Raw genomic sequence first — 16963 nt, forward strand, 5'->3', positions numbered from 1 at the left:
TCTTCTTTTTTTTTAAATAATAAAACGGTAAAAACTTAAAAAACGAAAATATTTTCTTTTCAAGACTCGGACTGAACAGAGAACAGAGAGTTGCAACGCTGGGCTGACTGAGTTTATAGGTGCACAGAGAGGACCATCACAACACCAAACTCGGCACGAGTGTCCATATTCACCCCAGCCGCCAATCCATCCACCTCCATACCTCACATCCTCTCCCTTTTATCAGTCTTACTTTCTCTGTACTTTCGTTGTCTTTCGTTTCTCTCTTCTGGCCTTCTTTCGTCAGTCCTTTTTCCTTTTCAAGGTTAACTTACATACCTCGACACTTGTGGAAAAGGTTGCGCGACGGAACATAAATCAACCTTCGCTTTTTCTTTTTTCACTTTAGTATTCCTTCTACTTTGCTGTCCAGCAGACTCAAAATGTTGGCACAACATTTCTGCAACTTGAATCATGGCAACGTTTTCACACGAGGTCACAGAAACGCTGAGAGAACATTCCCTGGTCCTCGTGTCTGTGCATCTGTGTGTCCGTCCTCCTTCAGCTCCCAATCCCTGCTCTTCCACTCTTATCTGTTGCTCCCGTGAGATTAGGACGTACTGATTCTGCCAATTTCTTGTCTGATGGCTACGGACGACAAAGAGAAGTGCCATTTTTAGACCATGGAAGTTGTTCCTGTGTCATTTTTCACAGTTAGACAACTGGTTCTCAACGTTAGGTCTGCAGCTAAATTATCAATAGTTAGGAATAAAATGGACCCCTATGGGTCTGTAACTCTCAGATTAAAATTGCAGAAACTGTGGATTTCAATGTATATTGTGGTCTCAGATATGAAGATCATATCAAAAGGGTGGCCCTGACCTGTGCCATGCATATCAAACTGGGGGTCCTTGAAAAAGGTTGAGAATCACTTACCATTAATTATCTCATCTTTCACTTTATGCAATTCACGTACAACTTCATCCAAGATTTCCTGAAAAAGCATGAACTTTGGTTTATTTCTTTTTCAGTATCAGGTATATACTGTATAATGCAATACGTTTATAAAAGCATGTAAGTCCAACCAAAAAATAGAGTCTACCACTACATGCTCCCATGGATATTGATTAAATTACCACCAAGGGTGATGTTTCTAGCACCAAGCGCTTCCTCGGTCTGCTGACCCCTACTGGTTGGTCTTGAGACTGACTGGTCATAGGGATGGTATTGAAACTATGTGCCTCCTCTGATACTCATGCAATCTCCTGCTTTTAGCCTCTGCCAGTGAGGAGCTTCACTAGGAGGATGTAGTTCTCTGTTCCTCACAGTTCAACACCCCTGCTGACAGACGCCCTAGAGCCAAACTGTAGGAGTCGGTAGTGCAGTGACAAAGAACACCCCCCGCCTGTATATAATGTATAATCTCTTTCCAATTTGCCCAAAGATAATATTAATAATAAAAAAGAAATATCGGTTGCAGATTTGAAATGTGAGGTTGGCTAAACAAACCTGCTTCATCCTGTCAAACTCTGTGTCTGCATCACTGGTGCTACCGATGGGTCTCACTCTGCAACACAAAACAGCAAAGGTCGTACAATGGGGTCATGCTGGGAAAATAGTGGATCTATTCTACAAGCTTGTAGATCGATTATTTTTGATATTTTCTGAAAATGTGGAGAAAGAAGTAGTACATTTAGATTTTTTTTTATATATTAACCTGCCCAAAGTATGGGGCACAAAAAGCAGTTTAAATAACCCTGCATAATGAAGTGTTATGGGCCTTCCTCCGCTGGGTCATAGGTGCTCACAGACTACATTTTAAGTTGGTGAAAAGGAAGGATTTTTGGTCTGGATGCCATTTAATCATTCGTGTTGTTTTATGTTGTAATAACTACAGTGCCATAGATGCTGATTCCGTGGGTGCTTCAGGGTCAGAGCATCCACAGAGTAAGCTGAGCACCTTGGGGAAAAAGGCACTTGATAGGACTGCCCATATGCACCAGTTGTCTTACATTGCAACGTGCACACGATGCATAATGTCCCCATCTCATACAATGTTTCTTTTCCATCGGGGGTACAGAGTAGACTTTTCTCGGCTCTTACCCATTTACTGACCTTGACACCAGCGATGACTTTTCTGCAGAGTTAGATCGTTCCCATGGTTTCTTCACAGCATCTGGGGGGACAATTTCAAGCAGGTCTTTAAAAACAGCCAACATATACGTTTATGGAAAGAAAGACTCGGCTACAAAACTCAGCTGAATAAATTTACCTGTCGAGTTTTGGCGGCCACTGGAGTCGTCCTGTAGAGGAAAGAATATTGGATGATTACAATTACAATTTAGGCACTTAGCAGACACTCTTATCCAGAGCGACTTACAATAAGCAGGTAATACATCAATACATCAATGCATCAATACATCAAGTGCATAGCAATATCAATCTAGAAAAATAACGTAGGTAGACCAAGTATCAGTATCAAAACACTTTTTTTAAACATGCTGCACTTCCTGAGGATTACAGTTACACAGACAAGACAAAAAAGTGTTTTTACACAAGAACCAGGGACATACAGTACCTCATCTGGTTTCTCTGAAGCTTTCCGTCTGTCAAGTGAAAGTTAAACACATGGAAAAAGAGACGTAAGCAGACCATCATCTGATTCATGGTGAACACAAAATGTTAACTCATTGACTGCTCCAATCCGAGTTTCCAGAGATGTCAAGGATATGTTCATGATATCCCCGGAAGAAAAGCACGCTTCACTTGTGTTGGATGATTTTTAAGGCTTCATTCTTATAATGGGACCCTATGGGAGTGCGTGTGATTATTTCCCAAGGAGAACACAACTGTGTGCATCTTTTGAGCCTGTGCGAGGAAATCCGACCATATTGGAATATTTTATGAATTTTCAAAGGTTAGTGAAATCGTGGCAGTCAAAATTCAATGAAAGCAGTCAATGAGTTAAAACTACCTTCTTGAGAGTGATGTACAGTATGTTGCTAAGTAGCTTACAGTATATCATCGTAGGCAGAGACTAAATTAATGAGGCTGTAAAAGGATATCTTAAAGTGTAATGTAAACAAACCAGTCACAGGTATAAATACTGGTCTACATCAGTGGTTCTCAAACCTGGGGTCGGGACCCCAAGTGGGGTCCCCAAATTATTTTGTGCCGTCCCCAGATAATTAGCTTAATGTAATTTACTTTTCTCACTCAACGGTGAACAAACCAACATACAGTATATACAGGGTAACTGCACATTTATAAAGTGACAATTTAAGGACTTTCAATACCGTTTTAATACCAAACTGACCGAACTGTCAAATATTAAAGCTATACTGTGTAAGTTGCTCAACTAGTGGTCAGTAGCAGTAGAGCAAACCGCGGTGGCGTCTGCTTTTTTCATCCGTTTTTCGCAGCGGACCGGGCATTCAGACCACCGCGTCCGCCTCGCCTCGCCGAGACCTTTCCATAGAGCAGGGGTCCTCAAATACAAATCTTGAGGGTCCACAAATATGTTTTTGAAACAGGTCCGGGTCCGGAAAAAAAATAATAATTATATATATATATATATATATATATATATATATATATATATATAGTGTGTGTGTGTGTGTGTGTGTCTTTTTTCTTTATTAAAAGGGTCTTAGGTCCTTGCATGGAAAGACAACATCTTAGCCACTAGCCTAAAAGGGGAATTCCCCTTGGATGGGGGAGATTTTAGCCTTTTGGTCATCAGGTTGGATCCACCACTCACTTCAAACTGGGTTTGATTTTTCCAGTACACGAAACAGCAGAAGGGAGAACAGATTGTAGTAAATCAAAGTGGAGCAGAGATATTTTGCGCTCTGGTTTCTTTTAACAAACTGGGATAATCTTCGAATAATTTATGCTTGTGTCACAACGTGAATATCGATCTGAAAACAAGGTCTCGCGGCCACGCATCGGAGACGAAGCGGCTCCTAGCGAGCAGGCTACTTCATGTAGCTCGCAGCAAGCTTTGCTCGATGCCGTCGCTGCATATCCATGCAGAAAGACAGAGGCGACCGAGGCACGTCGATCGCGACAAACTCTCTGGAGAGAAGATTACAATCCTGCAAACGTATTCACGTTGATGCTGTGCGTGAATGAACCCCACTGATTTGCGTATAGTTGCACTAGTGTTGCAGGCTCAGGCTGCAGCTCCGAAAACTTCGGTGGTCTGTGGAATTAACTGTAGTGACCCAGGTGCTAACAGTCAGCCTAGCAGCGTGTCGTTGTCATAGAGATGACAACCCATAATAATCTGTGGCCAACATCAGCCAATCAGCGCGTCGCTGGTTCTCTCACACACAGCGCTTGCAATGAAGCTGAAGTGAATGAATACAACGAGACGTGGAAACTTTTTTTTTTTTCTTTTCTACAATTCGTCCTGGGTCCGGACGGCGGTGCCTCGCGGTCCGGACATGGACCGCGGTCCGCCTATTGAGGACCCCTGCCATAGAGGTCTTTCGTGTCCCTCTACGAGCCTCGGTTGGGGAGTTACATGCTAGACTCCTAGCCCAGTGTAAACACTGCAGTGTACTTCCTGAAGAGCTCAGCAGTGTATGATCTGGGCTTTGATTGGCCGGTAGGGAGACACGTGTACAGAATGATGCATATGACGTAATCGGGAAAAACAGCCCCGGTCACGGCCACCAGGGCTCAGTAGAACACATATAAAGAAAAGGCTTTGGGAGCTGAAATTAACAGAGTGGGGGTTCTAAAACTTTAGCGATTTAATAGTTAGGACAATTTTAAGATATGTTTTATAAAAAAAGTTACATAGTATAACTTTAAGTAAGCAAAAGGCGAACCTTGTGAAAATAGCCGATCTACATGCTCAGAACGTTGTGAGCATGTAGCTCTGCTATTTTCTCGATATTTATCTGTGGAACCGAGTCACATTAAATGTAATACCTACAATTCCAAGTGCTTGTCAGGGTGGGGGGTCTCCGGTTCAAATATGTTTCTTTTGGGGGTCACGGCCTAAAAAGGTTTGAGAACCCCTGGTCTACATACACCTATCTTATCGGGGAATCTGTAAAGGTTTTACCTGCGCGCTAGCAGAGCGTTCATCTCCTGCATCAGTCCCTGTCCGTCTCCACCTCCACCACTGCCACCACTGGACCGGTTGGAGTCTGACTTGTTGGAACCACTAGAACCAGGTGGACTGCTCTCATCCTGTGGAATAGGAACCAGAGGATCAGAAATAGACAAACAGTGTCTCGAGTTGTTTGTAAGAGGCCAAACAACCTTTTGTGAACCAGAGTTCAACTCTGATATCGTCACTGTCGGGCAAAAACCTTGTATCTCCAAGTTTCAAATTTGTACTTTTTTCAAACCTTACCAGACTGTCGCACAAAATGAGTGAAAATAGCCGATCTACAAGCACACAACACCTCGCACGTGAGGCATTAGCTGAATTCCAATCCGAAGGGTTCGCACTTTGAAGTGCGCATTTGAAGGGCTATGACGTCACTGGGCCGCGCCAAATAGCAATCTACAAGCTCACAATGCGTTGCGTTGCGACGCATTGTGAGCTTGTAGATCTGTGACCAGTGACGTCATAGCCCTTCAAATGTGCACTTCAATGTGCAAACCCTTCGGATTGGAATTCAGCTATTGTGTGCTTGTAGATCGGCTGTTTTCGCTAGTTTTAAATCATCTTTAAAATGATAAACACAAAACGAACGGTTTTGGACATACAAGGTTTCCACCCGACAACAACGATATGTTACTTTCTGGATTATGTGTCACCGAAAACAACCCAGTCCCAGCTAAGAATGTCTGCTCCCTTTGTGTTTCTATCGGTACATGTAGGTCAAGGTCAAATGTCAATCTGGGGTTAGAAAGTACGTCTCCCTCTCTGATGAAGAAGAATGCAGAAGCGTTAAAAATGCCTTGGTGTTTATTTTGAACATTAAAAAAAGACAAAATAAAAGACAAAAATAATACACAATTATAATGCATTAAACAAAAACTAAAAAAGCACAATAACTGGGATGATGTGTGGTCAGTAATAAAGGAGATATTGAAATACGAAATACTGAAGACAAGTGTGGTGCTGTATCTAAGAAACCTGACGCAGGAAAACACACATGGAGACGACATGTATCTGGTCAAGGTGCTGCCGGCAGCCAAGAAAAAAGCAACAACAAGACTGTGGTATAAAAATGACCCTCCAACTTGTGAGTTTACAGTTTAGGCATTTAGCAGACGCTTTTAATCCAAGCAGTGGCTGTGAGCATTGGCAGTGAGCGGTGGCTGTGCATTGTGGAGGAAATATATGTGATGGAGAGATTTACACACAAACTCAGGATACAAAAAGAAGTGTTCCTTTTGAAAAGGGAGAAATGGACTGAATAACCCAGAATAATGACACCACGATTGTGTAATATGGACTACAGTGTGAAGATAAAAATTATGTAAAAATGTTGACCCTGTGAAAATATGTACATGTGACAAGCTGCAAAAAAAAGTAAGAAAAAAGAAAATGCACAATAACATTGCACAATAATAATAATCACCTAAGGAAAGAGATGATGGACGCCAGACAGACAGATATACAGTACATACCCTCTGTACTCTGCGTAGTTTGGCTCCAGCTATCGCAGCAGCCAATCCTGAGGGCTGTTGCTGTAGTCCGGGCGCCCCTCCCGGAGGCCCTCCGCAGGCGGGCAGTGGAGGGGGCATGGGCGGTGGCACTGCCATGGGAGGTGGGGGTCCGGGAGGAGGTGGTGGGGCCGGAGGGCCGGCCATGCAGGGTGCAAGGGCTGGGGCTGGGGGCGGGGCCACGGACAGCAGAGACGATGGGTGACCTGCGGAGACAGGGGGACCTGGAGACGGACAACACAAAGAGGACACGTTAAAACAGGGGTCTTCAACGTTTTCAGGCCAAGGACCCCTTAGTTGAGAGAGAGAGAGAGAGATGAAGCGGGGACCCCCCCACAACCTTTTCATAGATTCCATAGTTTGGCAGCACAATCATCAGTGTATTTTGGATTCATGTCAATTTGTGTTTTAAAATATTTAACCACTTGAACCATCAATACTTAATAAACTTGACCTTTCACTCTGTATTTAAGTCTGATCGTTTTCCCCTCTACACCAAAGCTCTTGTGGCGTTGTGAGCTTGTAGATCTGCTATTTTTGGCTAAAGTTCTCCGAATATGGACGCTAGGGTTCAAGTGGTTAATATAAAAAAGGAGAAAAAAAGTTTCTATCACTCAAAGATTTGGAGGACCCCCTGTAGTAACCCTTGGGACCCCCTAGGGGTCCCATACCCCCTGTTGAAGACACCTGTGTTAAAAGCTAAATAAATTGATTATTTTAGTGTTGCCCGATCCCGATCACGTGATCGGATCGGCCGCCGATATGGCCGTTTTTATAAGATCGGAGATCGGGGAAAAAAAATCGGGGAAAAAAAAAAGTTTTTTTTTTTTTTTTTCAAAAAAATATTTTCTGGGAGTACTGAAAGTTACAGGTAAGGTGAATGCGATATGAAATGTAAGCTTACCATAATCACAGTAATCCTTAATCATTTTCAATCATATTCAAGGGCTTTTGGAGAAATGAGACAGACAGAGCACTGCAGAGGGAAGCTGATTGTGTCAGACTCTGTGTACAGCTGGCAGCTGATGCCAATAAGTAGTAATTGGCCCCTTGCTAATGGATCAAAGGAAGGCAATTATGTCTCTCTGCACTGTCAACTAGCTCAGTGGTTCTCAACCTGTGGGTCGGGACCCCCAGGGGGGTCCTCAAATTATTTTGGGGGGGTCCCCAGATGATTAACTTAATGTGCAACATTGTTTTCTCTCTCAACAGTAAACAAATCAACATAAAGTTTAAGTGTATAGAGGGTATCTGCACATTTCGAAAGTGAAAAATTAAGGACTTTTTAATACCTCTAAAATGACAAATTAAACATTGGCCAAATTGTCAAATATTAAAGCCAGAAATTGTGAAAATAGCCGATCTACATGCTCACAACTCCTCGCGTTGCGAGGCGTTGTGAGCATGTAGATCTGCTATTTTCACAATAGAACCGTGTTATACAAAATATACTTCCTCAACTCTTCAGGGTCGGGGGTCCCCAGTTAAAATATGATTATTTTGGGGGTCACGGCCTGAAAAGGTTGAGAACCAAGTGATAGAATTAATAGAATTTTTTTTTCTTCTTAATGCCTTGCCAAAAGATCGGATCGGGAAAGATCGGGATCGAATCGGAAGCAATAATATTTGATCGGTATCGGATCGGGAGCAAAAAAACCCTGATCGGGGCATCCCTTATTTATTTATTAACATTTCCTCACCCAGGAAAGGCTAAACAGATAACTTCCTACTCACACACACGCGCGCACACACCTCTAGTACCTGACAACAGTGGATGCTAAGCAAAAGAGCACATCAGTGCTCCCACTGTGGGACAGTTATTAATTGGTTGATAACCAAGAATTGGTTAATAAAAATCATACCCTATGATTTGGTTAACACTAATTTGGTTAACACTATCAGGTCATGTTCAGCATGGCTCGTCACTAGTTCATGGGGCTGATGTATGTATAAGCACTTAACATTTAGGCTCTTGTGGGTTTGTATAATGTAACAATAAGTGAGATGTCTAATCATGAGATGGATGGGTAAAGTTCAATAGTGCCCACCTGTGCACATGTCTGCGCCAACATACTGTACACTCAAACACCCCCCCACCCCTGTGGAGAGGGGAAAGTCCCGAAAGCGCGAAGCCCGAAAGCGCGAAGTGGTGAAATGTCTCCTACCGCACCGTTAGCGCGAAGTGGGGAAACGACACTGCAAGCGGCGCGAAGGCCAGCGGACCTTGGTCCTGCTCTTCGCCCCCGAGCGCCGCAGGCGCGAGTGGCCGCGAAGAGCGGGCCAGGGCCGCGCGGCCGGCGGAGCGCCGCGCGAGTTACGAAGCCGTGGTGAATGCAATCGTTATATTTATGCCCAGGCCGTAAGGCCTGGGCAAGCGCACGATAAACGCCCTGTCCAGAAGACGTTCGCCAGATCGCTACGGTATCGGACATTTCCCCACTTCGCGCTTTCGGGCTTCGCGCAAAAGGTACGCACCCGTGGAGAGTCTCCTTCCTCCTCTCTCCTCATCATACTTACAGGTGGGCCCTGCAGGTGGGCCCTGCAGGGGGACGGGGGGAGAGGGTGTCTTCCTGAGTGTGCCCCCGTCAGACATGGCAGTGTAAGAGGGGGGTGAGTAGGAGGAGGAGGAGGGGGGCTGCTGGTACACCTGCTGCTGCTGCTGCTGCTGCTGCTGCTGAGTGTGGAAGCTGGATGAATACTGGGGATGGCCGGAGGCGGGGCCTGGGGCCGTTTGACCCGCCAGAGGAGGCAGGGGAACCGGCTCGCAGTACTGCGGGGTCATCGGCAGGTGCTGGGAATGGGGGGAGTAGTACTCCTCCGCTTGGCCGTTGGCGTGAGGCGGGGGCTGGTGGTGGGGGTGCTGGTGCTGGTGTTGGTGGGGGGCCGTCGCCATGCTGGGCTCGGGCGGAAGGGGCTTGGGGGCTCTGGCGCTCAGCGGCGGCAGGGGGAGGGCCACGGGGGGGAGGGGCTGTGGAGGCAGGCCCTGCTTCACGTGCACGGCCATCATGACGGGGGGAGAGGACGACGGCGGCGCCTGGCCGTACATGTAGTGGTGCATGTGAGAGGCAGACCAGGTGCCGTGTTTAGGGGGCAGCGCGGCCTCATGGTGCTGCTGGTGGAGCTGGCGCGCGGCCGTGGGCGGAGACAAGGGGATCTGGCGGACCTGGCGGCCCTGGGTGTTCAATCCAGTCTGCACCGGAGAGAAGGCCGAGGCCAGGGAGGTGGAGAGCTGGGAGGAGAGCTGGGCCCTCTCCCTAGCCGAGCCACCGCCCTCTCTCTCCTGGGAGGGAGAGGACGAGGAGGCAGAGGAAGAGGGAGGGGAGGCGGACGCCACGCGGACGTAGGAGGGAGGCAGGGTACAAGCACGGAACTGTCTGTACTCAGGAGGGGTGTCTGGGTGGACGGGGTTTGAGGACACTTTGTATTGGAGGGTGGAAACGACTGTGACGGCCAGAAAGAGAGAGAGAGAGAGAGAGAGAGAGAGAGAGAGAGAGAGAAAGAGAGAGAGACAGAGAGAAAGTGCGAGGCAGAAACAAGAGAGAGGAAGAGGAGATACAGGCGAAGGGAGGGAGGCAACAAACAGGCAAACAAACAAAGAAAAACAAAAAGAAAAAGAGAATAAACGTGAGAAGAATGAAAAGCAATCAACCAAGCAACCGAGCACGATGATGAAAAAAATTAAAATAATCAGGAGCAATCGAAAAAATAGAAGCAAACAACAGCAAATTAAGAAATTATTTAAAAAACAGCATCAAACTTAAAGAAGCAGCAGAATGCAACATGACTGAGCCAGAACGCATGTGACATTTCACCAGCACCACCAACAGTAGCTGGAAGAAGGAGATGGAGTGCAGGGCATGTTGCGGGGGCGGGGAGGATAATAACAATAAAAATACTGATAGGGGAAGAGGAGGGTATTTATGGTTGTGTTTATGGTGTTTAAGGGCTCATAATCAGTGTTGGCAGGTGTGCACGAACGAGCAAACAGCATAAACAGCATACCGACAAGGAAGAAGTGGGTGAGCCTAAAGGGCGGATCCAACACACACACATCTAGGAGCTACAGTACTGCACCCTCGTTCGATTGCGATGTTTCCATAGGAAACAGCGTTCTGGGACTCTGATATAATCGATGACTTCATCTGTTTGCAGAGTGAAAGTATTGAGCACTGTTTATACAGCAGAGTGAATATCGGTCGCTTGGCAACTTAAGTGCATTGTCAGATGTTTGTTGTTGGCAGTCTTGTGTCGTCGAGAATGTTTGTCTGAGTGTCTGTTTGTGTATCCAGGTCAAAGGTGTGGAGTTGTCCTCAATAAGAAGTGTGTGAGTGCGTGAGTGAGTGCGTGCGTGTGTGTGTGTACACACTACAGTATGTAGGTAGGTACTGTAGGTAGGCGTAGGCATGTTAGTTTAGGCCTCACCTGATCCTGATGTTCGTCGCTCTCTCTCCTTGTGCGCCTGCATTTGATGTTGTTCCATCATCCTAAAGACAAGATAGTATAGAATAATTTGGTCAGAATCTATTGAGAGGATTATAGCCCCTTGAGAATCAGCGTCTCATTTTAGAGGGGGTCCTAAACACATAAGTCAGTGGTTCTCAACCTTTTCATGCCACGACCCCCAAAATAATCGTATTTGAACTGGGGACCCCCTCACCCTGACGAGCACTAACATTTTGTATAACACGGTTCTATTGTGAAAATACAAAATAGCAGATCTACATGCTCACAACGCCTCGCAACGTGAGGCGTTGTGAGCATTTGGATCGTCTGTTTTCACAATTTCAGGTATTAAAAAGTTCTTAAATTGTCACTTTAGAAATGCGCATATACCCTCTATACACTTTAGGTTGGTTTCTTTACTATTGAGTGAAAAAACAATGTTGCACATTAAGTTAATCATCTGGGGACCCTCCAAAACAATTTGGGGACGCCCCTGGGGGTCCCAACCCACAGGTTGAGAACCACTGAGTCATAACATTACATACAGTACAAAAACACATGACTAAGACATTACATACAACGCTAACACACAACCCGTAACATCTCCCACCCATACCCCCAACCCCCAACTCATTTAAAGGGCAACTTCACAACTGGGACAACCCTATCTTATTTTATTGTTGTTTGGGACACGATCAACACAATCCTGAGTTATTTTTCATGTTCAATCTGTTTTAGTTTTTTTTATATTTTAGTATTTCAGCATGACTAGTGATGCATTTTGCATCATCAGTGTTGCAAAATGCATCACTAGTCATGCTGAAATACTAAAATATCTAAAAAAGAACAGATTGAACATGAAAAATAACTCAGGATTGTGTTGATCGTGTCCCAAACAACAATAAAATAAGATAGGGTTGTCCCAGAGGTGAAGTGGCCCTTTAAGCAAAAAACTAAAAAGAAAGGAGAATACAAAACTTTGGCTTGAGTCAACAAATTTAAATAGAGTGAGTACATATGACACGTTAAATATCAACGAATGGCATGAATGAATATTTGCGGCAACGCGACGTCTCATTTCGTGTTATTGTTGAGTGTTTTAATTGCAGTTCTCTGTTGTTGTGTTCTACTGTACTCCAGAAATACATGTGGTCTGTGTTTTTTTTGTTTTTGTTTTTTTCGACAATTGTTTGTAGTCTTATCCCGATTTAGCAATGTCTACTTCGGTGGTCCATGTTACTGCCAACTTCCACTGATGGTTTGGGGAGAGAGTAACAGTGTTGATTTGTACAGTTGATTTAGTTTTACTTTTGTCATAGTCTTTTGAATAAAATTCCATTTACTTTTAGTCACATTTAGTCAAGGACGTGCAGAGAATGTTAGAGAGGCAGGGGCTGAAATATCTAAAAGGGCCTTTAGGTGAAAATATTGAAAATAGCAGACCTCCAAGCTCACAACGCGTTTGAGCTGGGAGGTCGGCTATTTTCGGAACTCGATACCACACTAAACTAAGCATAATTAAGTGAGTACTGGAGATTTCAACACAGAGGGCAATTCTTTCAACATAAGATACTGCATTCAAGTTCAGGAGAGACTGAACAAGGCAATTCTCTTGAATGCTGCCTTCGGGTATGGCAAGAGGGCGTTTGCATTTCTTTAACCATAGTAAAAACTGCATTCATGGTCTGGAGAGGGCATTTTTTACAGACGGACAAAATGTCTATATGTCTATGTCTATGTGTGCAGTGCACATGCCTGCATTTAGTCATTTGAAACGTTTTAGTTTTGGTCTAGTTTTAGTCGACTAAATATCATGGCGGACCTTGATGGCATCATAATGCCCGATTTGACCTTTGGTTGCATGCTGAAAATACTGGAGCAGACAACAAGGAAGAGAGAGCAACGAATGCAGAGGTTTGCTTTATCTTCCTCAGTTCCTGTCAAAGCCTAACAGACCAACCAGAAGGAATCGAGGGGCAAAATCAACATTATCAAAGCCGCCTTTTTAAATATATTTTAATTTCCTGTCTGGCTCGATTGTAAAATGTGTTATCTGTTAAGATTATCACGATGACAAGATGTGTGTTCATATCATAAGCTTTTGTTTGCTATAGAGCTTATTTTAATTATTTATTAGTATTATTCAATTTTTTGGCATTTTATTACTTTACTTTACTTACACCAAGACAGGGAGAGGCAGGGTATGCATTCAAGTGCCTTGGGTTTGACTCAAAATTGGGCCAGCTGCAGGAAGGACTATAGCCTTATTTATGTGGCTCTTACTCTGTGATCCACCGGGGTGCCCCTTATTTTCTTAATTTAACGGAGCAAAGATTCCATTCTAAATCCTCAGTGGGAACCAATGGCATGATGGCAGGAGTACTAAGGTAGGCCTGCAAAAACACATCATCCCTGGAGCATTCTATACCTTCACACCACTGTATAGGACCCCCAGTTTGGCATGCATTATTAGGCCACGGACCGCCATAACTCCGAAACCAATTTGTACAATCTCTGGGTTACAGATCTCTAAGGGTCCATTTGGTTCCCAACTATCAGTGATTTAGCAGGGGACTCCCTGGAACAACCTCTAGGACCCCTCGGGGGTCCCCGGACCCCACTTTGAGAACCACAGTGTTATCATATCATCTCTGTCAGTGTAAACGTCATTTGTCCAAAACTGTTGCTTTTCAGGATTCAAATTCAAAACAAGTATCAAAAGTAGCAGATCGAAAAGCTCAAAACACCTCGCTTCGTGCAACATTTCAAGCTTGTAGATCTGCTACTTTTGATGCTTTTATGTGAGGCTGACAGGCTGTAGTATGATCAAGTACTAGTATACCGTTAATTTACGGAAGGAGAAACCCCACAAAATGTTAGAATATGGAGATACAGTAGGTGTTTGTTTTTTTATTACACCTAAACAGAAGGCTAATTTCTCTGAGGGGGAGGCAACAGGCTGGAGACTGTGTGGGTCTCGGGAAGCTAACCATTGGCATATATTTTGGGAGTGTCCAGTGATAAAGACTTTCTGGACAGAATTTCACAGATCAATAAATACAATATTGGGTGCAGATTTGCCCCTGGAATTTACTGTATTGTTTTTGGGACATCCAAATTTCCAGACAGGCTGACGAATACCTATTTGGTGTTCTAATATCAGCCTGCAGAAAGGTTTTGACAAGGCACTGGTTGCTCCCTGAGGCCCCCATCATAAACTAATGGTTTCCTTACCTCCTCTGTGCATCGGCGTCCTCTGAGGATGGACCATTTTGGCGCTGGACAACTGGACCTGTAAGATAGATAGCGGTCATAATATGATCACAGGCAACCACAGCACCAAGTTGAAGTTCTCCTAATAACGTCTCATCAAGCGGAATGATAGACTAATCTGTGATTCACTCTGCTTTGAATATGGGGCTAGATTACTGGCAAAGTAAGAGTAATGCGTCTGGTCATTTTGTTTACAGATAGCCTTTTTCTCGTAGCATTTTTGAGTGAAGAGGTGGTCAGACATGAACATCCTCAACAATATAATATCAATACAAAATAATTTCACACAAATTATTACTCTATGCCAAGTCTAAAAGATGTACATGAATACATCAGAGAGAGAGGGAGAGAGAGAGGGAGAGAGAGAGAGAGAGAGAGAGAGAGAATGTGAGAGAGAGAGAGACCAGATATGACCTAACAGAAATAACACTGACTGACGGTCAGTAAATTCTATAAATTGAGGTGAGGTCATATGTCATCATTCAGCTGAGGCGTGACATCCATCTGCACTCCTCCCTCCTTCTCTTCCTCCTTCCATTCCCTCTCTCAACATCTTGTGAACAGAATACTGTATGCCCTCCATTTCCCCTCCTTCACGTCCACCTCCACCCAAATGTTACCCAAACTTTGCTTAATTTATAATCTGTGATATGGCGGAGTCGTGTGCCAAACTTTGTGGATACAAGCACACAACATGTTGCGGTCCGTGATGTGTTTTGAGTTTGTACAGTACAGTACATAGCATCATTTCTTTCTCTGTATAAAGTATACATTTACAACTTAGCAGATGCTGTTATCCAGAGCGGCAGATGCTGTTATCCAGAGCGACTTACAGGTGCAAAAAGAAAGCTATTCAGTGCATCAAAGAAACTAGGATACCAGGTCATCAAACCTAGCATTTGTCTAAACAAAATGCAAAGAATACATCTAAAGAACATTCCTAACATTTATGTTCAAGCAAAAACAAACCTAAATAACAAGACTTGTATGAACTACAGTAGCAAAAAAAGAACAAGTGATACAAAGAGAGAGGAGTGCTAGGGGGTTTATCTACCGCTCACATTCCTGTTCACATTCTTTCATTATTGATCCCTCCCGCCTCGATGCATTGTGAGCTTGTAGACCTGCTATTTTCGCTGAATGTTTGTCCCATAATAGTGACACTAGTAGGGTTGATGTGGTCGATTGATGCAACCAGACCATTTTTACATTAGCAAAGCACAGACAAAGCTCCCTTCTTCTCCTCCACCGAATGTATCATTTCCTGATAATAAGCTGCTCTCCGTCTCTTCCTTCCATGCCTCCATCCATCTCTCCCTCCTCCACCTTTCTTCTCTCTCTAGCAGACTGTAATAATCACCTCATTAAACTCTCTGCAGCGTGAGCCTGCATCAGCACCTCCTTAGTTTAGCTGCTTTTGTTTACACCAGAGCCCTCATCGTTGTGACCACATCGCTACTGCTGTTGTTGTTCTTTTAATACCATATCCTATTTTCCCCTGACATCAATTAGCAAGACAATTTACAATTTAAAATGTAGGCATTTAGCAGACGCTTTTAATCCAAAGCGACTTACAATGAGCAGGTCATCAATATAATAGCAAGATAATATTTCAGTACATCAACAACAGTATAACAATGCATAGGAATATCAATCTAGAAAAGACAATAACATAGGTAGACCACGCACCTAATCAGTAAAAAAAAAAAGAAAAAAAAAACGTTTCTAAAACCTAAAAATGCTATCTAGCTATCTAGTGAACCTAAGATGGGATACATTAGTCCTCGCACCAAATAAATACGTAAGACTGATTGAAATAAGACGTTTTCATGGGTCAGTTCTATGCTGACCCATGAAAGCAAATAGTTTTGTCTGTATCCTGTATTATTTTGCATACAACACTATCGTAAACAAATCAAGTCACTGTGAATAGAGAGTAACATGTTTTTTTGTTTATCTTCTTTCATCTTTCAATCTTTCCCACCTTTTTCTCCCAATTCAGTCGTTATGCCAATTGCCAGTTTTCCCCCCACACTGCTAACCCCTACAGTTAGTTATGTGGGGGAGTGTACGCGTCTCAGGAGTTTCACCGGGGAGGTGTAAACACTTGCGGAGGAGGAACACGCCATCTGACCTAGTTCTGCTCCTTGCTGAAGGAGATTGCCCCAAGATCGCAAAGGATTCGAACCCAATATTCTGCAGTGGAGGGCAGGAACTTTATCTATGCGCCACCCAAGTGCCTGAGATCAACACGTTTTACCTTAACTGAATTAGCAAGTGAAACAATTATATATGCACTCTGTACGTGCCAGGGTGAGCAGTGGGTCAGATAATGGACATCTGACATGTACAATACATCTGAAATGATATTAGGTTCATATTATACAGATGCTGTACTTGAGTGTCGCGTATGAGGCAGAGTTTAATGAAGGAGCAGACCTCAGCAGGCGTCACATGAGATACAGTGACTCTGCCCTGGAGGGCCAAGCAAGCTGTTATTATTCTGTTCATAATCTAATGATGCTAACCACAGGAGTTTCAACCACAGCAGTATAGAAACCAGAATAATTGAATTAAGGGAGTGCAATTAAGTAGCAAATGAACACTGACAACACAGATAGAAGCGATTCAT

The 16963-nt window shown here is 44.0% G+C and overlaps 1 protein-coding gene across 1 annotated transcript in view; it reads right to left on the minus strand.

The window, feature by feature from the left end:
• Positions 1 to 589: 589 nt before the first annotated feature.
• The window catches only part of evla (Enah/Vasp-like a), a gene marked incomplete at both ends in the record, with an annotated part of 55752 nt that continues 39378 nt past the window's right edge, over positions 590 to 16963 (minus strand). The window contains 11 exons of the mRNA XM_080750012.1: positions 590 to 627; positions 916 to 973; positions 1489 to 1546; positions 2095 to 2155; positions 2252 to 2282; positions 2558 to 2585; positions 5057 to 5184; positions 6580 to 6839; positions 9133 to 10056; positions 11038 to 11099; positions 14293 to 14350. Of these exons, the coding sequence (XP_080606138.1) occupies positions 590 to 627; positions 916 to 973; positions 1489 to 1546; positions 2095 to 2155; positions 2252 to 2282; positions 2558 to 2585; positions 5057 to 5184; positions 6580 to 6839; positions 9133 to 10056; positions 11038 to 11099; positions 14293 to 14350 (1706 nt within the window). The remainder of the gene's footprint in view (positions 628 to 915; positions 974 to 1488; positions 1547 to 2094; positions 2156 to 2251; positions 2283 to 2557; positions 2586 to 5056; positions 5185 to 6579; positions 6840 to 9132; positions 10057 to 11037; positions 11100 to 14292; positions 14351 to 16963) is intronic.

Source organism: Nannobrachium achirus (genome assembly GCF_963921795.1).
Source record: "Nannobrachium achirus genome assembly, chromosome: 20".
NCBI lineage: Eukaryota > Metazoa > Chordata > Actinopteri > Myctophiformes > Myctophidae > Nannobrachium > Nannobrachium achirus.